The following is a 23,047-nucleotide window of genomic DNA, read 5'->3' on the forward strand; positions in this document are numbered from 1 at the left end:
ATTTCTTCATGAATACTTTGGGAAAATATTATTTTAGTATAAAAAGGGTTACCAAAAGTTACTTTTAGAAACATAGACCTGGATTTTAATTTTCTTATAATCAATGAAAAATGGGTTACTACTAAACCGATTTTTGCATGTTTTGAGGGAAATATTGTAGGCACCATGAATCTGGACATTACTGTTATACTTATTGCATAGAAAGAAGACAAGAATGTATGTCAATTGAACAAAACACATAACCGTTCTGACCATTTATTTTAAAGGTTTCCTTCTTGGTCTGCAAGTTAGTTTATGTATTTGAAATTATCCACTTACACTGTATTGAAAGAAGTAAACACTTTTATTTTGAAATCTATAAAGCTTTTTAATTTCTTTTGTAAGAAATTAAATATATTAAAGCGAGGTTAGATATTGCTATGTGTTGAAATGGTAAGTTTTACAAAATTGAGGACGTCATAAAGCGGTGACGTCATGTCCTCAAACGTGTATCTTCCCACTGCACGTTCAATTTACCTAAAATTGGGCCTTCCCCTATCTTAACAAGAATAACGAAAACAGAGTATTTACAAATGAAGTAAACATAATTGTCTGAAGATATCAGCAGTCTGTTGTTTTTACGCAACCCTTCCGTTATTGAAGAAAATGACATGATGGTATATAGTAACTGATCCTTGACTAGTACTGTATGTTATATGTTTTCTTTTTATTAGATGATGATGACCTGTCTGAAACTCAGTCGTAATTACCTCCTCCATATGGAGAAAGGATTAAGCACAACATACAGTGGTATCATATATTATACAAACATGTATGACATTCTTTAAGCTGAAGATAGAAGAGAACTGATTGCTGCTTTATTAAAGTTAAGCTGCTCTGCAGATGCCGTAAAGATAACAAAGACTTAAGCATTTTCTCAAGCATAGTTATGGTTTATATAGATATTTTTTGGATACTGTAAATTTAGAAATATTTGCATGCACTAATATTTGCAATTTTTCAACAGTGTACACAAATGCTTGATAAATTATTGTGAATACAGGATATGTTGTATACAATTAATAATGCTATCAAATTTGCTTGTTCTATTTTTGAGACATCTTTCCTGTCAACATTTTCACAATAATAAAAAAAATTGTAAACATATCTGAGTAAACAGTATTTGTATGTACATTTTCAAACAAAGGAGGATGTATTGAAAGAGCTGTTATGTCTTGTGAACATCTGAACTATGTTATTTGATATATATTTTCAAGACATTTTGACTTTTTAATTTAAGGGGCTAAGAGCGGCTTTATCACACCTTTTACTATAAGGTGTACAATTCTTTGTTTATTACCTGAAATAACAAATAGGAAAAGGTCAGAAAATTGATAAAAAAGTGGTACTTTCAAGATCTGTATTTTATAGGGATGCCAACGAGTACTCGAGTACTCGAGTATCGCTCGGTCGTACTGAGTATCGAATACCAAAATGATACTCGACTGATCGGTTTTCTGTTAGAATGTTGTTGTCTTCTTAAATAAAAATATTTTTATCAAGAGCGACTCCCGGGAAATGAAATATCAATAAAAAATTTATTAAAATTAAAATACGTTTCGAATGTTTGCGTTTAATTGTCGTTTAGAATTCCCTCGAACAGAGGTAGGCTATGAACAAGAGCACCTTTCCGGGTTTTACACTTTTAGCTGAACATATCTTAGTCATTCCACCACCTCTGTACCATCAGAGCAAATGCTTTCATCTTTTTAGAAATCGACTCGTCCCATAAAAAGTTGACAAAATAATATGTCTAAGTAAGGACAAATTCGTTGCACCCTGTGTCGACCCTCAGAAAATGGTTAAAGGCATCAGTAAGTTCTAATCATCAGCCCTTTGTTGATCATTAAATGTGTTTTTTTACGATTCCCAAATACTGTTGTTTGAGTAATCATTTGACTATAGATGTTTATTGGTCAATTGATTAAATAATTGTCAGTTTATATAATTAGTACTTAGAGTAAACTATAAATTATGGTATGAAATTCTTGGGACTGTTATCTAGTCCTAAGTAATAATGATGAGGGTTTTACGTCCATAAGACAACGATCCACAATACGCAAAACGGGTATAATTTTGTGTTTCCATTTTGTAGATGTTGTTCCGAGCGAGTACTCGAGTATCGCGCGGTAAATCCAACGAGTACTCGATTACTAAATCTTCACCGAGTTGACATCCCTAGTATTTTATGAAGAATTATCTAAATCTGTAAAAAAAAAACCTTGTTGTCATCTTTATCATTTGTTAATATTTGAATTATTGGCTTCTGTATATTTCAGAAGGTTAGAATATATAGATGTTTTATACTTTGTTTACAGATGCATTCTGTTGCAAGTTTCCAACTGGCGTATGTCCATTGCTCTAAACCTCATGTCCACGGCATTATGCATTGCATAAACAACTGTTTAGATCTTTAAGCAGTAAGTCAACCATGCTCGTTATATCGAATGATTAAAAGGTGTACATGTCAATCTGGCAGGTTTTATCTGACATCAACCTCATTTTCATGATCTAATGGTCAGTGTTATGGATTTTGTCTTGCCTGCGACAAAAGTCGTGGAAGGTAAGATATAGGTGTTGCTTTTCCCGCAATGAAGCGGAAAGTAAGATATAGGTGTTGCTTTTCCCGCAATGAAGCGTGTGTCTTCGTTGGTGTCAACAATTGTTATGTTTGTTCTCGAAGTCAGTTTGGTAGGAACTACTTGTGATAGATTAATTGTATTTTCTATAAAGTTGCATTTCTTTCAGTACATATCAGTTTGATGACTTTTTTGAGTCCCTGCACCCTAGGCTATGGTCCTGCGACTTTAAATTAGTAAGCAATTTTCAATATTAAGTTTTCTGCTTTAGTCAGTTTGATATTTGTGATAGATCAATGATATGTTTATTTTGTATAAAGTTGCATTACTATCACCACATCTTAGTTTGTCGAATATTTCGTGGCCCTGTCCCCCTAGGTCATGGTCCAGTAACATTTGAATTTGTTAGCAATGTTGCTGTCCATCCTTTTTCAGCTCTCCCGTCGTTTTCTCATCATTTTGCCTCATCAACAATTGTAGTCGGCGGTGGAGGCCATTAACTTTTACAAAAATCTTCTCTGAAACCACTTGGCCAAGTTTAACCAAAGTTGACAACAATCATCACTAGGGTATCTAGTTTAAAAACTATGTCCGATGACCCTGCATGACAACCATGATGCCTGACATGGCTAAAAATAGAATATAGGGATAAAATGCAAGTTTTGCCCATTGTTTTGAAAACTGCTATAAATTCTGACGGAAGCAAAAATGTTCAAAATGTTGAGCTCTAACTTCTGTCCGTTTACGTCAAAACTGTCAGACAACTTCTTTTAAGAGTTATTCCCCTTAAATGACGAATTTTACCATTTTAAAATTTTTCCCCTATTATCTCGAGAATTATTATAGATAAACAGAAACTTTAAAAAGCAAACATGATCATCAAGACAAGATCTACAAATAAGACAACCATATAATTACCAAAATTGTCAGACAACTCCTTATTAGAGTTATTGCCCTTCAATGACGATTTTTACCAATTTTTTGCATTTTTGCCTAAAATCTTAAAAAATATAATAGATAGATAGAAACTTTAAAAAGAACAAATAATCAGCAAGACAAGATCTACGAATAAACCCTATGGTTGAAATCTTCAGTCGAATCACAATTAGAGTTATTGCCCTTTAATTCGATTTTTTTACATTTTTTGCATTTTTTTTTGCCATTTATCTTGATAACTATAATAGATAGAAATTTTAGAAAGAAAAAATTGTCAGCAGGATAAGATCCACATATATGTCAACATGACTGAAAAATTCAATTAAATCTAAATATAGTTGTTCCCATTTAATGTTGAGTTTTATTAAAAAGTAGTTGAAGATGCAGGTGAGCAACACAGGCTCTTTAGAGTCTGTAGTTTACTCAACTGCCAACAAGGGAAACATATCGCTGTCAAAAGTTTATTCATGATTTGTCTGTTTCGCAGATACTATGTTCAGGTTAACTTTATTTGGTGTATGGAATGATTGTTGTGCTCATTTTGGCAAGGTTTATCTGACCATTTTCATGGTTCATTAGTTAATGTTAAGTTTCCTTGGTAAGGTCTGTTTCTCAGATACTATTAGTTTACTAAAATTTACTGTATGGCGTACATGTCTACCTGACATTGACCTTGACCTCATTTACATGGATCATTAATAATGTTTATTTGATGTAATACTGGTAGTATAACTGTTTTCCTAAGACTTCAACAAAAATTCAATCATGATCGGTTAAGCCGGCAAAACCTTTCAGCACTTGCACTCTTGTCTATACTGTTTATAGAAATGTAGTTTGAGCACATAACTGTGTAGCTTTCATGTTTCAATTAACTGTCATATGTTATAAATGAAATACATGATGTATAACAAATGTGCAAGACTCTCTTAGATAACACAGTTTAAACAAACTCTTTTTACATTAAGATTTTTTCAATTATTTGAAACAATCTTGTTTAAGTTTAAGTTTTTCTGATAGGTAAAATGTATGCTAAAAATAACTTTACATTTATGAAATTCAAAGTGAATCCTGAACTGCAGAAATTTCATTATCTGACAGAAACTTCATTACATGTATCAATAAAAATTATGGACTACCATCTACATAAATGGAAAAAGAGAGGATAAATTATCAGTTTTATTTAACTTTATAGTTTACAGCCTTCAACTTTCTTTTAAAACATTGAATATATAATGTCGTTCCAGAATTTTGTATAATTTAATTCAGTTGTTTATGTAACAGAATAAACATAAAGATAATTAAAAACCAATTGTTCAGAGAAGAATTGAAGGTCTTTCCACAAAAAACATGTATTTTAATATGAAAATAGTAAAATTCGTTTTAAAATGTCATTTCCAGCTTCAAATGATAGCTTATTGTACGCTGATTCCAAAAATATATAGTTTCTATACAATATTTTTTAAATAAGGGAGATAATTTGTTACTTCCGGTTTGAAAAATGTTACTTCCGGTATTATTCAAACGTTTAATTGACACTGATACCAAAAATATATGCTTCTATAAACTTTTACATCAATTAAGTACAAAAAACAAGCTACTTCCGGTTTAAACAAGGTCACTTCCGGTTGTCTTAGGTTAAATGGCTTGAAACCTAATGCAAAAATCCCATGGATTTATCATGTATACATATGAGGTAAAAGCAAAGGTCAAAATCTAGAACGTCAATTTAACCTATGACCTTGAGCTCAATTTCAAGGTCATCAACCAAGGACCTAAAATCAAAAGACCCTAGGACTTAATTATATTTGGTTCATAAGTTATATCACCATATGCATATTTTCAAATAAAAGAGGGGAGAAAACTCTCATTTGATGTAAACGTACCCTTTAAACCGATATGTATGTGTTACGACATGTAGCAACTAACAATTAAGTAAAAATATGTTGTCGATATCTTATACCGTGTTCGAAAAGAGGTGAAAATAAGCCAAAATCTAAATTTAAAAATGACCTTGACCTTTGACCTTGCCCTATTTTCTTTTTTTTGGACCAAGGACCTCAAATCAAAAGACCCTAGGTCCTTATCACTTATGGTTTACCAATTACAATTACATTTTATTTATTTTAAATACAGAAGGGGAAATAACTCTCATATGGAGTTTCTGGACCGCTTCGGTCAAAATTATGCTTAAGATCCTGAGGATATAACGAACAAATTGGAGACATAAATTCGTCATAATCTTTTACGGTTGCGATGGAGATGCGTACACAAGAAAAACAGTGTTTGGGAAGATAACTCTTACAATAAAAAGTATTCGGCTAAACAGGGTCAGTTTCAAAATTGCAATAACTGTTCGATATCATACACAAAAAATCTAAGCGACATCTTGCGAAACAAAAAAGCACCATCAGAAAAAAGTGGCGGAAGAAGAAAAATATAATAATAATTCAAAGAACAATTGAAGGTCTTTCCACATCAATTTTCTAAATAATTGATAAGAAGCTACTTCAAGTTTACTCAAAGTTGTTAATAGCGTCAAAGTATAGATTTCTTCATACTGATTCAATAAATAAATGGTTTCTATATACTTTTGCCTGAAATAAGGGAGATAATTGCCAACTTCCGGTTTAGAAAATGTCACTTCCGGTCTCATATGATAGCTTTATTCACACTGATTCCAAAAATATATAGTTTGTATATACTTATGCCTGTAATAAGGAAGATAATATGCTACTTCCGGTTTATAAAATGTCTCAAATGATAGGTAAACCTATGATCATTCAAAAAATTTATGGTTTCTAGGTACTTTTCCATGAAATAAGTGCAAAAAATAGTACTTCCGGTTCACTTCAGTTGACTTCCGGTTTACTTTTTTCAAGGTCATGTGTCAACCAACAGTTTGCAAAAGACCCTATGGCTTTATCATGTACCAAGTTGGAGTAATAATCAATTAACCTTAAATTGAATCATTTCAGGGACAATAACTCCTATAAGATATCATTGGATTGTTTCAGACCAAATGTATCATATCTTAATCACAATTGAGCAAACATTTTGCACTAGTTCTTTAATTTGTATCTTTAAAAGTGACAGAGGAGATCAAATAACAAGGAAAAGTCAAAATTTAGAATATGACCTTGACCTTTGACCTTGGCCTCAATTTCAATTAAATGAACCAAGGATCTCAAATCAATATACCTTAGGTCTCTATCACTCACCATTCATGCTATACATCTATATATCCCTTATGTCAAATACAGAAGGGGAAATAACTCTCATATGGAGTTTACGTATCGCTTCGGTCAAAATTGGACAAAACATCCTGAGGATATAACAAGCAATTTGGTAAAATAAATTTGTTGCTTTCTTATACGGTTACGGAGGAGATGCATGCACAAGGAAAACAGTGTTCAGGGAGATAACTCCTACCAAGAAAAGTATTCGGTTAAGCAGGGTCAATTTCAAAGGCGCATAAACTGTTCGATATCATATACGAAACATCTAAGCGACATCTTGCGAAACAAAAATTTATCGCAAGAACAAAATTTGGCGGAAGAAAAAAAAAATAATCAGAAGAAAACCAATAGGTCTTTCAACAGAAAAGTGGAAAGACCTAATTATACTACACGTTTACATTTGATCTCATTCTCATATGTGGTCATAATCTATTCACTTCGTTAAGCTATTACAATTCTCCTTTTTCTGTCTTAGTTTCACATGTTTCTTTATTCTGATCAAAAGAACTAAAGTTATTTGCATTTACATCATACTGGTCAAGTAGTCTTGACAGGCGATTCTTGATTGCTGTAGTCAGTTTATCTCGTTTTCGTGAATAGATGATAACAAACTCTGAAACATAGATTGAATATAAGAAGTCATCTGTATTGAATTCATTCACTGCATAAATTCACTTGTCTAGTCCAAAAATTATTACCAGCTCGTCAATCCTTGAAGATTTTCATGATCTGCAGCGTAGCTGTTACATTGAAAAAATAAATTGACGATAAATTTTGATCCGTTACAATTTATTTTTTATACCTTTTAACTTTCACACATCCTGTGAAATACAGCAAAGGCTCATACAATTACAAATGTTGATGTCGGTAAAATTTGAAGATATATTCGATGGAAAATTGACAAAAGTCGCAATTTATACAGTCACATATGTGTATAATGAACTAATTAAGAAATGTGTTGCAACATGGGAACATTGTGTTTCGACTTTTTAATTTATCTACGTCATTAAAGAAAGATACTCACACAATAACTGTATTTTTTCAGGGAAAAAAAGAAACTTCGGAAATAGTTATTTACCTAAATTTGTTCCTGTTCTCTTAGGATGAGGAATACAAGTATACACAAGCATATATTCTTGGTAGTCAATATCCACAACTGTGAATGGAACTGTAATTATAACAAAATATGCACATAGACAATATTAATACCTACAGCTCATGTTTGTTATTTCTTTATTGGTCTCTGATTTTAGGTTTATAGACAGTCGATAAAAAAGATAATAACAGAGAACTATTTAAAAAGTTATTGAATATTTTGTTTAAGTAAAATGCCTTAAAATAAAATTTTATGACCTGAGACTAATACGAGACAGCAGAATAACAACCTAGTAATAAAATTATAAAAATGACCCTATGCCACCCGACAATCATTGTCACATAATGCTTTATCAATATGAACAGGCAACCCTTAGAGTAGTTAGACACATGGAAGACTAATACTTACAGCCCCCCCCACCCCCCCCCCCCCCAAAAAAAAAAAAAAAACAAAACAAAACATAGCCATTTACAGGTAAAATTTGCGGGGCAGAGATATTGATATTTCAACTGAATGTTCTTTACATATAAACCTTCATTTCTAAGAAAACAATATTAGTTGTGCAAAACATTCCACTAAAAGAACTGTTCTTGAAACGTTTATAAAATATTCAATGTATAACTTACAGTATAGACCTTTGGCAGGTCCACTTACTGCATCAAAAACTGCTCTTCCTGAATCAGTTGAACTAGGTGTATATACTCCATAAAAATGATTATTAAACTCTGTGGACCTGTACGAAAAACGGATAATTATAATTTCACATATCGATACAAAATTGAAGTAATTTTAAACAATGAAAATCTTTTCTACCTCAAAAATTATATTGATAATTATTCTTATTAATCATTCTCGTTTGCACAAAAGACTTACTTCAAAATGTCCACAACAATGGCGATTTTTTAAATGTATTATATCATGAAATATATACAAGAAATGCGTAGCCTTACTTAAAAGCATTTCGTTTATAATTACGGAATAGCAAAGACAATATCGTTCAGAGGATAGGGGTAGGGGCATAATTGGCCCTACATAGTCTTGACGTTTGCTTAAAATTAAATCACAAGTCTGTCAATTGACAATAAACAAAGTGTTAACAAGACAATACTAACTAAACAAGCAAGTAGTTAATGTTCCCTCCTGAGTTTGTTTGTTCACTTTGCTAAATGCTAAAAGAACCTCAATAACTTTGTTAAAAAAACAAAGGGCCCATGTGTCTTATTGATTCTCCTTTAATAATCAGAAATGCAGTCTTTTAAGACATCAACCGAGACCAATACAACTTAAAACAATGTTTACATAGCTAATTACGTTTTATTAAGATATCCTATGTATACGTCAAGTGTTCCATCTTCCTCTTTTATTGAGTATATCTGCAGTTCGGGACAGGATATATGAGAAGCATCACCAAATCTTTCTTGAATAAACCATTTACCAGCAATCTGAAACGATTTTACATGGCGTTTAAAGTTCATTATCTAAACAGCTTTTGAAGATGTTTTTTTGACAATGTTCTCCATTGTTTTGGAACTATTATTTGTAACATATTTATAATGCCTAATTTTTGGAAAGTATGGGGGTATTAACAAAAATTTAATGATGATACTATTGGGTATTTTGCGATCATAATATACTTTTTTCGCAGGCAGCCAAAAGTGGTTATTGGAGAATGATACAAATGATGAATACTAGTACTCAAAAGTTCGCCCTCAAAATTTAGAATTTATACATCCTTAGGTATTTGTTTGGAGGCGACACGATAAAAAATTCGACATAATGTTAATTTACATATTCGAAAGACACAGACAATGCAGTAAATAATGATGGAACTTTGATAAAGGTCACACCTCTTTGGACTGGAAACAGGAATAGAGTGAATGTTCGATAGGGATATTTGTTATGCCTAATATCTTTCCCTATGGATACCCATGTGGGAGACCTTTGGTACCTAAGGGAGATGTTTCAAGGGTTCTAAACGCGCACATAATTTGGCATTCTACCAACGCAGAGTATCAGATTTAAAAGAGAGGCGAAAGATATCGAAGGGACAATCAAACTTTCTATTTCGGATCAGACGTTATAAATGTTACTAGAGAGCAATTTTTGATTCAGGAGCCCGGTTTAGTGTTTGGATTTTAGCTAAAATTGGAGGTGATCTCAGGTGCTCCGGAAAGGGTAAGCAGATCCTGCTCCACATGTGGCACCCGTCATGTTGCTCATAATAGTACAAACCCGGTAATACGTCTAACTCGGTAGGTCACATTTGGAAAAAGGGGACGGGAATGTAGTTAAGACATTAGGAACATATCCGCTATCATCTCTGAAACGGATATTCCTTAACGGTCAACCAACTCGTGATGGCGTCCTTTAAAAATCCGGAAGGGATGGTTTCGACTTCAACACTTTGAACTCTTGCTTTAATAGCTTCCTTGTGAGCAGCAACCTTCTTTAAGGAAATCATGATAGGAAATGCATGCTCTGGAGTATCGTATCAACTGGGACACAATATACTCCGTATGCAGGCGCTGCTGGAATGTTGCTACATAAAAAAGGAAGGTTCACAATAGGGAACCTGAAATCATCTCTTTTGTCATAAAGTTTTTGTTTTCAAAGTAAAGTTAAAAGATACTGCTAACTTCTTTTATTTCTTACTAAGAAGTTCCTGTATGAAGTCAGCCTCATATGAATAAGGGAACTAGTCGGCAAGAAGAGGGGCACAGTTGGTTCCCATGGGAATGCTATGTTTGTTGAAAAACTGTCAGCTGTCAACTTCATTTTACACTTTTTATAACAATCATTTGCTATTTTCGTTAGATACTGTTATAAACATTCCTTTTTGTCGAGCATGCGATTTTTGTCGCAAAAGAGAGACATAGCGATCCAACATTCCGTCGCCGTCGTCGTCGTCAGCGGCGTCCACAAATATCACTCTGTGGTTAAAGTTTTTCAAATTTTATTAACTTTCTTAAATTATCCTTGATTTCTACCAAACATGGACAAAAGCTTGTTTATGATCATAAGATAGTACCAGAACTAAATTTTGTAAAAAAAAAATTTTCACTCTGTGGTATAAGTTTTCAAAATTTTAATAACTTTCTTAAACTATTCTGGATTTGTACCAAACTTGGACAGAAGCTTGTTTATGATCAAAAGCTAGTATCTAGAAGGAAATTAAAAAAAAAAATCCTGTTTTTCCGTATATTACTTATAAATGGACTTAGTTTTTCTTCCAGTTAACATTACATACAGTTTTTTCAAACATTAATTAGATTCATAAACCATTCTGGATTCTTACGAAACTTTAACAAAAGCTTCTTACAATCAAAAGATAGTATCTAGAGGAACATTTTTTATAATTATTTCCCCATTTTTTTATGAGCCTGCGACTTACAGCAAAAGTAGGCGAGACCCTGAGTTCCGAGGAACCCTTACGATTTTTTTTTAGATCTTCATGATCTCGGTGCAATCATTTTTAATCATTTTTTAAAAGAAACGTGTGTGGTTTTTTTTTAAATCCTTACGTCTGAGACACCCTTAAGTTAAAGCTGGCTCTATCAATATGATGCCAATGTCCAGGTGATCTTACGACAGCCCTGAGAAAGTTAAGGAAATTATATTTCTATACTCAGGTCTCCCTCCAAATTTGAGTGCATTGAAAATTTAAAAATAATCAAAATGTTTTTCGCTGAATTCGTAAACAACCCTTAAATTACAAAAGAATAATTCAATTATTAACGAATACATCTTTTTCAATTTTCTATGAATTCCCATACCTTGTGCCAGTCAAACTTTTCAACAGCGGGTATATCTATACAATCTCCTTCCTTTAGTAATTGTCCTTTGGTTACAGTATTCAATAAAACTAGCGCGATGGCTGAAAGAAATACAAACACGTTAATCCAAGTCATCTTCCTTATACGCTAGACGAAATATGTATCCATAAATTGTACACATTATTTTTAATAACCGGTAAAGGTCATAATTTAGAACGATGTATTACGTAAATTTAGCTGAAAAGGTTATAATGTAGAACACTACAGTATCTGTTATTATGTTGTACATGTATACATAATTATGTTGTGCAGATTAAAACTATTTTCCAATACAAAAACGTCTTCGGTGTAGATTTGCGCGTCGCAACGTTAAAACAAAAACTTAGACTGCCACACCAAAAAGCTGGTATAATGAATTTTATTATTTTTTGGTATTATTTTGGGATAAACAGGCCACAAACGGACCATTGACTCATAGATTTGTCGCATTTCATACCGTTGAGATTAGCTGTAAAAGACAATGTTACATTAGTCAGAATAAAAGATTATAGGAATCTATGAAGACGGACCTACTATAGAGCATCTATGCCATGGTAACATGGTTTACGCTTGGCTGATATTTGCCGTATTAACGTCACTTCTCATTGATGGAATTTCCAACGATTTGGTGGGTCGATTCACGGTACAGCTTTCATCAACTTTTCGTCCTAGTTTTGCAAGATATTGAATTTTCGATATATAAGGGAAAAAAACAGAGAATCAAACTCCTTACATACCAAGCTGAGAGTTTCCTAACGAAATCATTACTGAAAAAGTCCTCTATTCCAAACTTGACAGGAAATAACGAATTTCGTTCATGCATGCACAGTAATCCCACCAAAGATGGCGGCGTCTATAAATCACTTTTCATGTGACTTCTCGCCATGAATGTATAGTATACCTTTCTGTTTGAATGACTTCCGGTCACTCATTCGTAAAGCCAATTCCCGGTTCTTTTCTATATTACGTCACTTCTCATTGATGGAATTTCCAACGATTTGGTGGGTCGATTCACGGTACAGCTTTCATCAACTTTTCGTCCTAGTTTTGCAAGATATTGAATTTTCGATATATAAGGGAAAAAAACCGAGAATCAAACTCCTTACATACCAAGCTGAGAGTTTCCTAACGAAATCATTACTGAAAAAGTCCTCTATTCCATACTTGACAGGAAATAACGAATTTCGTTCATGCATGCACAGTAATCCCACCAAAGATGGCGGCGTCTATAAATCACTTTTCATGTGACTTCTCGCCATGAATGTATAGTATACCTTTCTGTTTGAATGACTTCCGGTCACTCATTCGTAAAGCCAATTCCCGGTTCTTTTCTATATTACGTCACTTATGGAGGATAAAATAACAATACGATGTCTTTACATGCTCTTCCATCAAAACTTATTGAACTGTTCCAATATGCTCCTTATAAATGTAACATAACCATGTAACTATAGGAAGGAATAGGGACAAATTTTTGTCATGAAGCGTTTTGGCGCGAAAGCGCCTGGTTCAAAATGTAATTCATTAAACGCATTAGCATCCAACAAAAATTACACAAAGAAGCATTCAATTCTTTAAAAAAGACTGCATCTACAGAATACATATAATGTATGTAATAAACTTTATAGTATTGTATCACATCCTTTTCAATATAAGACAATTAAGAAATTTAAGATGAACAACTTTAGTATTTGTTAATACCCACTGTTAGAAAATAATTTTGATTTAACATTATCATAATTGATAGTTTTAAAATTCAATAAATATCTTTACTTTTACCTCAACGGGTTTTTTTTCCTTTTTATAATTTTGACAACGCTGCATGATGTTGATTTCGTCCTCAGTTTTATTTTGCATTCATACTATACAAAATGTGTTATTTCAAGCAATTTCATTAAATCTCCAACTTGCGATTCCGAAGTTATGAGTGCTTATAGTCTCTTTTGAGCTATATTAGATCGATCAGATTTCCTAGTAAGTTGATCAACATAAGATTTACGTTCCCCTATCGATATGTTATCAAAATAATCAAATATTTCAGAATCAAAAACGTTTGAATTGCGCATTGTAGCTTTGATTTTATAATGCGCTGATTTAATTGGTTCAACATGGTTTGATAGTTATACTTTAATCACAGGCCAAAAATGGGGAACTCAAGCTTTTGAAGACATGAAACATAATTTATACCTTAAGGGTTCTCTCTTAGTTGCTTTTGAAATAAAAATTGTGCTGAGGTATGTTTACCAAATGGTATAAATATCTAATAAAGAACATGTTCATAAGGGGAGTCTGGCTAGGTCTGTTCAACTGGCATTATTAAAGGCTTACAATTTACCCTTAGAATTGAAAAAAAAATATTAGTATGACTGTCTAGTATTTCGTAAGGATGAGCTTATCGACTCCTTAACACACATTCCGCAGCAATAGTTTATTCCTTAAATGCCTCCATCCTTTGATCTGCCGACAAAATACAGAAACAATATTGGCATTCAAGAAATAATGTGTGATTGAAATTAAAGAAATAGTAGTAATAATTTGTGCAGGTACGCTAAGTGTTCTAATTAAAATTCAAAGTAATATCACTTTTTTCTGTTTGTTTACAATAAATCAATATTATTTGTATCTGTTTTCTCCTTGTTTGAAATGAAGATATCTTTATTCAAGGAACGCTAAAACAAACCTCTACTTATTGTTGACAGTTCAATGAAAGCATATTAAAGATCACTAGACTAAGGGGTATACATATTTTCAAATAACTGTTATCTTACATGATATCTTTCCAATAACCGTGAAAGCAAACATATAGATATATTTACAGATAAAGCACACACAAAAATGTCACATTTCACAAATTGTAAATTTTTTTACTCAACAGTCTAAACCTCCATTTCGGTTAATTCAAAATGCAATTTATTTAATTAATTGTTTTAACTTATGTGTTTTGTTTTAAAGTTTTAATTATATTTGCCTTTGTTCATTCCAATTTAAATTTGATTGAAAAGGTGATATTTTCAAAGAGTAAAATAATGTTTACTATTAAACTGCAAATGTTCCCAATTATTGAATTTACTTTTAAAACAACATCCAACAAGTATAGCAACATCGATTAGTTTCTGTTGGCATACGGGGAATATATATTTGATTAAATGAACGCAAATCTAACGGTTATGTCCAGTGGTCATTCTCCGTCCTTCATGTCATCAATTTATGATATATGTAACAGTAAAGATTACTTCCCATTTACCATATATATAAAAGTATAAGGTAGATCATACCATACGGCACGTATACATGTAAAGAAAATAAATGCGTATAATACACTGGTTTATAAAAAATAATTCCAGCAATCTATGGATTCCACTTGGATTACACAATTTCATATAATAAAGGGGGACAGCATTACATCAAACGCTATGACATGCAAGAGTGAAACGAATCAAAATGCTATTGAAGTTCACATCTTCCATTATGTGTTCTGCACTTCAATACACAAGCATTTCTAATACATTTTTTCCATGACTATAGATTTGTCTTGATTATTTGGTTCAGAACTCCATGTATAAAACATTTTGGGGCAATAAATGCCCATCACAAATTAAAAAATATAAATATTTGAAATCAAACAAAAGTTGTAGTACAATTTATAACACATATTACTACATGATATGATGGTTTAGATTTGTTCCAAGATCAACACCTTACTTTACTTGTAGAAAAATATAAAGAAAAGCAATAACATCCTCGATATGACCAAAATAAAAGAGGGACGAAAGATACCAGAGGGACAGTCAAACTCACAGATCGAAAACAAACTGACAACGCCACGGCCAAAAACAAAAAAGACAAACAGACAAACAACAGTACAGATGACACAACATAGAAAACCAAAGACTAAGCAACACGAACCCCACCAAAAACTGGGGGTGATCTCAGGTGCTCCGGAAAGGTAAGCAGATCCTGCTCCACATGTGGCACCCGTCGAGTTGCTTATGTTATTACAAATCCGGTAAAAAGTCTAATTTGGTAAGTCACATTCGTGAAAAGGGAAGGGTATTGTAGTTACGACATAAGGAACATATCCGATATCATCTGTGAAACGGTTATTCAATAACGGTCAACCAACTCGTGATGGCGTCCGTAAAATTTACGAAGGGATGACTTCAACTTCACCATTTGGAACTCTTGGTTTAATAGCTTATAATAACATATATTAAACTAATGAAAAAGGGCACACAAATCCCTTTATAAACACTGGTACATATATATATAGATTATAACATGGCATTTTTCATATCAGACCCCTTATCAGCCCTAGGTCATGATATTAGCCCGAGAGCCGAGGGATGATTTTGACCATGGGCTGATAAGGGGTCTGATATGAAAAATGACATGTTATGTTCTTTTTATCATAAACTTCAGCAGAAGCCATATAGACATCAACACTTTTTTAAAACTTTATAAAATTCATTTATTGTATTGTTTGTTTTGTGTTTTTTTAATAATATACTTTCCTGTTTCCTAATAATCCTTCAGTTATTCTACTTAGCTATGTTTTTCACTTAAATGTACCACTGAGGTATATTTTCCGGAATTTGCAGAATGATGTCGAAATGCTTTGCGATTACGTTAAAGAAAGGCATGCGATTACATCCGGAAGCAGTTGATATAAACCGGAAACAATTGATATATACCGGAAGCAGTTGATAACAAAAGTCATATCACACGACTAAGACAATTCTTCAAATTTATTGAATAAATATATGTATAAATTAGTTTTATCAAGGGGTACAATTATACCATTATTTTCTACAAGTATATGATGAATTTATTTTTTGGCAATGACAAAAGAAATTTTTGGAAAAAGAAATGTCTCCTTTCATTTGAAATGCCATTTCATGATTTCATTAATAATTAACTTTACATAAATATATAGAACCACGTTCTACTGTATATTTTGAAATAATGATGATTTATCCATAACAGTTTTCCAGATGAATGTACATCTGAAAGTTTATTGTGCATATGGATATGTTGAATAAGGTTTTAATTTAATATCTTTGGATAGTCGTGGCAAAATGTGATAAAAACAAAATAAATTTAATATAAGTAACATAGGCAATATTGACACTACTTTGGTCTATAGAATTTCGTGAGGGTAAAACAACATAGGAACACGAAAATTGAATCATAATGATTGGTAAAAATGACAAAAGCCAAAGGAAATAAATAACTTAAATATTCAGCACTAAACACCAAGTGTACTTGACAGGACATTTGTATTCTAAAATAGAAATGAATAATTACGTTATGGTAGGAATTCCCTGATAATTACATTAAATTTTTTTTACACTCGTTATTTAAATGGACAAATGCGTTCGTCAACGTCTACACAATTTTTGATTTTTAAACTGAAATAAAATAATGGTGATATCGGACATAATATAATCGTGTTATTTTGTAAACAGTCAGTTGCCAACATATTTGCTGATAGCAGGTGAATAAATAAATTAGTTTTTGAAAAAACAAGAAAACCAGAAATAATTTCGCTTATACTGCAATGTTAAGAGAGAAAAATCGTATGAATAGATAATAAAAAAATAATATTGTTTTATTGCATAACATAAATGCACACTCCTGACTCGTTACTAAGTTATTTTGTGCTGGAGTCATTAATGGACGTTCTCCCACAATTGATATCGCTTTGCTGTGTAATTGATACTTTCTATTATTTCATGTTTGCAATGGAAGTAAATTATTCAGAACATATATTGACATTACGTAAAAAGCAATCTTGTTCTTACACCCGATTTCGAAAAGTTTATTTAGAAATCAACGGCTGTCCTAGATTGAGACATATAGTCAGCTTCCCAGCTTCAACATTTTTGGAGGTGGCCTCGGTGGCCGAATGGTCTAAGTAGTTACTACTGTAATCACTAGTCAGTCAACACTGAGATTGTGAGTTCGAACCCCGCTCGTGCACATGACCCTTATCTTAATTGACTAGGATTGTCAGTTTTCCTATCGAAGGTCGGTGGTTTTCTCCGGGCACTCCGGCTTCCTCCACCAATAAAAACTGGTCGCCTAGAAATAACCCAAAAGCGTTGCTTAAAAGTGGCGTTAAAACACCAAAATCAAAAATCAAAAATACTTTTGCCACTAAATGTTAGCCCGAAAGGGGAAGGGGTCACAGTTTCGTATTTCACGGCGATGTGGCATTTGCTAAGAGAGAAAAAAAAATCAAAATTCAAGCCTGTTAGCTTTATTCTCTCTTTTCTTTGAACACAAATAGTATTACAACAACATATTGTTGATTTCTTGTGTAGTATTGGTGAAAAAATGTGGGTTTGATGATGAAAGCACCAAATTTGGCATATTGTGGCCAAAATAGTGTAAATTTGGCCAAGTAGTTTTAGAGGAGAAGATTTTTTTTAAATTAAAAACGGCCATGGTGTGAATAAAATTCAGTGGAAAATTGGCCATTAGTCTTCCTTTTTAAAAATTATTTACAATTATGTAATGCGTTCTTTTTGTACAGTAGATACGTGTTAAGAACATAGCGACAGCAAATTAAGGCAAGATACAGTCACAGAAACAATTATATTTATAAGTACGTCTGAACCAATGACAACCCTTCAACAGATTTATCCATCGGATCACCAGCAGTGATGGTTATTATTTCGTGACTGTATCTTGCATTAATTTGTAGGATCCTTTACAATAGATATTTCAGCTGATCTGTAACAATTCCATCTTCGTGCCTTATATATCATGTACTGTATTACGACGCTAGATTAAAACTGACGAGGAAAGGTAACACCCGGCCACCGAAAGCTTTATTATGTGAAGCCTAGGTGGTCGTGTGTTCTAGCGCGTCGGTTACAGTGCAGGCGATTTGGTGTCACGATATCTTAGTAGCATGAGTTGGAATCCCGGCGAGGGAAGAACAAAAAAACTTTTGCGAAAGCAAATTTACAGATCTAACAGTGTTGGGCTGATGTTTAGACGAGTTGTATATATATATATATATATATATATATATATATATAGCATTCTGAAAATTAATTTATATAGAATAAAAACAAATCTACCACCAAGTTCTCAAAAATCTTTACAAAGGAAATGAAAAAAAAGACAATTCACAAAATAGCATTCATCATTAATACAATATCTTTTAGAAAAATTCCATAATACCTTTAATTATATTTTAAAAAGATGTAATATTGAATAGAAATTATCAAACTATACTTATACATAATTTCTTATATAAAACAAAAATTAATGCGGTATCTATTTTTAACTGTGAATATACTTACAATTTCTATTAATTGTGCAATACAACTCTGAATTTTGATTGTGATCAAATATTCGACATATCATAGGTTTCTGACACAGAATGAATGTGGTCTAAGAACCTAAAAAATGAAATTGGATTTTTACCTATCATGATCCAATACCCAACATACAAAAAAATGTGTAGATTAAGCAATTAAAAGACCCCTTGAATTCAAAACTAAAATTGATCATGGCTGATGAACGTGTTGGACCTTAATGTGGGCCAATTTGAAAACCGGGCCCAAAATCAAAAATCAAAATACACGGTTAGATTCATCATAGCAAAGAACCTTAATAATCTCTTTTTTTTTAAATCAAGCAAAGTTTAATGTTGGACCCTTTGGACCTTCATGTGAACCAAATTGATAACGGACCCCAAAGAAAAAAAAGAATCAATAAATACACTGTGAAAAATCTGTTGTATTTTAAAAATGGGGGAAAAAAAATAATGTCTGACAAAATGATTCAACTTTCTCAATAATATTATGCAATACGGTAGATAAAATATGCTGTATTATAACTTTAGACGACATACCATCTTGATACCCATCAGGTCAAGAACAGTAGTGTACTATAATTCTTTTCTTCTAGCTACGATTAGAGACTTGAAGAGCTTGTCAACTGAACTAATTTCAGCAACATCTTTGGCGAGTTTTAAAAGGTTGTCAAAGTAGAATCTCAATTTGTGTAGTAAAAAATATATTCACGAGGGCATGTTTATGAGAAAAAGATTCATACTAGATTACTCTTATGGTTTATTGCCCTTAAGGACCACTTGTACAAATATAATCTTACATTAAATAAATTTTTTTTAAGGACATTTGCGCTTTGGGCTTTGATACACCTGGACAAAATAGACAAGGCATTTGCGCTTTTTACCTATAATAGTTGTATACCTGTAATCTTTAGAAAATCTACCAAAGTCATGGAAAGATGTTCACATGTTCTTTGAAAATTCATCCGAACAAAAGAGAAATTCAGAAAAAAAATATTCGGGTAAACAAGACATATCATAAAGAATATAGTATACGTTTCTGGGGTCGTATAGATTTGCGCGCATTTGGGGATTAATTTCTGTTTACGTTTGCACACAGCCTTTCCTTACATTTGCGAATATTTCAAAGTAAACAGCATACTGTTTCATTGTTTCAGTTTGTAAAATTGCACTAAGACACACTCATGGAGTTTCATTTGTAAAAAACAAATGGGGAGGGGGCGGATTTGTGTACGCTGGAATTACTTTCCGTATAGACAGAACACTTAAGTCAGGGGATATTTCATAGAGATGCATCGTAAATAATTGCAAAGGTATTTCACCGGATTCCCATTTTCCTCTAAGTCTTTGAGTATTTAACACTAAATAAATGTAAGAACCATTCGAATCATTAAAATGGAATTACATTTTTCAAAGAAAAATTGTTTAGTCATTCGAATTATTAAAAACATTTAGTTTGTTTACATATTTAATGTCATTGGAATATCAAAGAGCAATCTGCCTTTTGCAGTTTTGTTACAACGGTTTACTTTTAAATCTTGATTTTTCTCAGATACTGATCATTATGTTGAACCATTTTGACAGACACTTTTTTATTTTTGTAAATTTCTCCATATAATTCATTATTTTAGATTAGTAATTGACCTTGCATATGTCTTCTCGATAAGATTGAGTTTACATTACTATATCAGAGCTTTCACGATCCAATCGTAATACTTGACCACCGTTAGGCATTCTTTTACGATCTTTTTTCTTGATATATCGAATGACACCCGTGATTCTATTGTTTTCTTCGGTAAATGTAACTGTATGCTTTATACATATAATATGTTTTTTTTTCAGTTATTGTTTATCATAAAGGGGCCATCATTAATGAAATTATATTATTTTGCACAAGGGAGGTGTGGGGGATAGACAGGTTTTGAAAATCAAAAGTGTAACCTGGTGTAAATAAAAAAAAACAGGCACAAGAAAATGAAAGAAGAGTGACGCTACAGTACCAACAGGCGAAATGTACTGTTGTTACCCCCGCCTAACCCTCCTGATAAAGATAAAACCAGAAAAGTGCTTTGGACGCAATAAATTAATATTTTTTTTACATTTTTTCACCAGGAAGCAAAGAAGTTAAGTAACCATATGCTGACAAATAATTGATCTCACGTTTTAATTGATAGTCATAAAGGTGAAGAGAAAATGTATGATTACCAATAACAATCTACTGGAGACAAAAAACGTTGGTATAGGCAACTAACTACTAGTATGGGGGTCTGGATTGGGGTAATTCATTTCTGTATTCTTTAATGTTTTAGGCCATTTTTCTCTAATCATTATACTGTTTGCCAATTATTCTCTATTCTTTATTTTCTAACACTGCATTATTCTCTTTTGTTTATTTGTTGGTCTTTTTTCTCTATTCTTTATATTTTTGCCCATTATTCTCTATTCCGTAACCCCCTTCCACACCCTCTAGTATATGTCACCATATAGCCCTCACAAATGAGTGAAAGTCATCACGAATAGGCCCCAAATGGCAAAATGATTGAATGCTAATCCCCATTTTGAGTTGTAAACTTTCGGAAATTTATTTTTCAATCAAGCGATCTTAATAATAAAAAAAATAACAGCTGTGCATACTTTAACGACAGGACTAGTTTTCAGATAAGTAGTGACCTCCCTTGTTAATGTGATGTTGTAAATCAATCTTATTTTTACCATCTTTATATAATATTTCATTGTATTATTTATATTTGTAATTCATTTAATATTTAAATATAATGATTTTATATTTTATTATATATAAAAACAAGGAGATTTGAAAGTCTTTGATTCATTAATCACCTTCGTTAAAATCAAAAGTCATGCGGTCTATTCTGTCTACATTCAGTTGTAAATACACCGGGCTATTAATATCTCAATGGCTATCAAAAAGGAAAGGAAAACATTGTATAACGTAAAACGAGAATTAAATAGAGCAAAGTGCAGAAATGGAAAATAAATGTCGATTGTTTTCTTATTTAGTGAAATCAAAAACGAAAAAAAAATTCACTTTTGATATTCATTTTTGTTTTTGAAAAATCAACAACGAAAAATGAAAACACTTCCGTTTTCCGTTTTGGTTTTCTTAAAATCAAAAATGAAAAACGAAAACACTTTTGTTTTTTCATTTTGGTTTTTAAGAAATCAAAAAACGAAAAATGAAAAAACTTTCGTTTTTTGTTTTTTGTTTTTGATATTTCAAAACGAAAAACGAATGGACGCAAATATACACAGAGCATTTAGACCCCTCTACCAAGAATATTTTTTTGCATGCACACGTATAAAAATTGCGGTTTTTATCCAACGCAATCATAGGTTTGAACGTCGTTTTCAATTTAGACTTGTTTATTTTTTCGTTTGGGCTTGTATTATATTTTCCTTTGGGGTTATATGATCCGTTCATCCTATTTCGACTCTTTAAAATTCAAGAGTCTATCCTAAATTGAGGTAAATTTTATGGCCTTTCTAATATTGTTTCGATCCCTAACATCACTGAAGAGACATTAATTGTCGAAATCCGGATATGGTGTACTAATTTGTGCACCTTTTGTTTGCGGTATACCATCTTTTCCGCAAGTGTATTGTTTTCTGTTTGGTATTAGATTAAAAAAATTTTAAGATCCATATTGTTACATCTTGTGATCAGTTTATTTGGCAATCGCCAATGACAGTCAGCAGGGTTTAAGAACATCAGTTTTTCTTTATGTGTGTAGACCAATCGAATAATAAACTTGGCAACAAAGGCAAAGACAGGCCACATGTTTGTTTCGTTTTTACCTAAAAATTGAAAGTGTGTGCCGTAGTGATCGATATAGATTAATCAATTTTCTGAACATAAAAAAACGCAATAGGAGAACACAAACACTTCCCCATTGGCTGATGAAAATCTTCTTTAAATATATGAAACAATCAATTGAATAAAACGCTAAATGAAGCATAATCGTAATCCCTAAGTGATAAATACGAAAAAAGCAACCAAATACACG

At 32.2% G+C, this 23,047-nt stretch overlaps 1 protein-coding gene across 3 annotated transcripts; it reads right to left on the bottom strand.

Moving 5' to 3' along the window:
• Nucleotides 1-4,717: 4,717 nt before the first annotated feature.
• LOC127723622 (uncharacterized) lies at nucleotides 4,718-12,844 on the bottom strand. Of its 3 annotated transcripts, none has more exons than XM_052230332.1 (6): nucleotides 12,809-12,844; nucleotides 11,660-11,760; nucleotides 9,198-9,328; nucleotides 8,513-8,619; nucleotides 7,869-7,958; nucleotides 4,718-7,403 (listed from the first exon to the last, which is right to left on the bottom strand). In XM_052230332.1, the coding sequence occupies exons 1-6, from the start codon at nucleotides 12,834-12,836 to the stop codon at nucleotides 7,240-7,242; spliced, it is 621 nt and encodes a 206-aa protein (XP_052086292.1). In that variant the 5' UTR covers nucleotides 12,837-12,844; the 3' UTR covers nucleotides 4,718-7,239. The 3 variants fall into 3 exon arrangements, with proteins under 3 accessions (XP_052086292.1, XP_052086291.1, XP_052086289.1); XM_052230331.1 differs by lacking the exon at nucleotides 12,809-12,844 and adding an exon at nucleotides 12,436-12,494; XM_052230329.1 differs by lacking the exon at nucleotides 12,809-12,844 and having other exon boundaries at nucleotides 11,660-11,871.
• Nucleotides 12,845-23,047: the final 10,203 nt, after the last annotated feature.

Source organism: Mytilus californianus, unplaced genomic scaffold (genome assembly GCF_021869535.1).
Source record: "Mytilus californianus isolate M0D057914Y unplaced genomic scaffold, xbMytCali1.0.p SCAF_13, whole genome shotgun sequence".
NCBI lineage: Eukaryota > Metazoa > Mollusca > Bivalvia > Mytilida > Mytilidae > Mytilus > Mytilus californianus.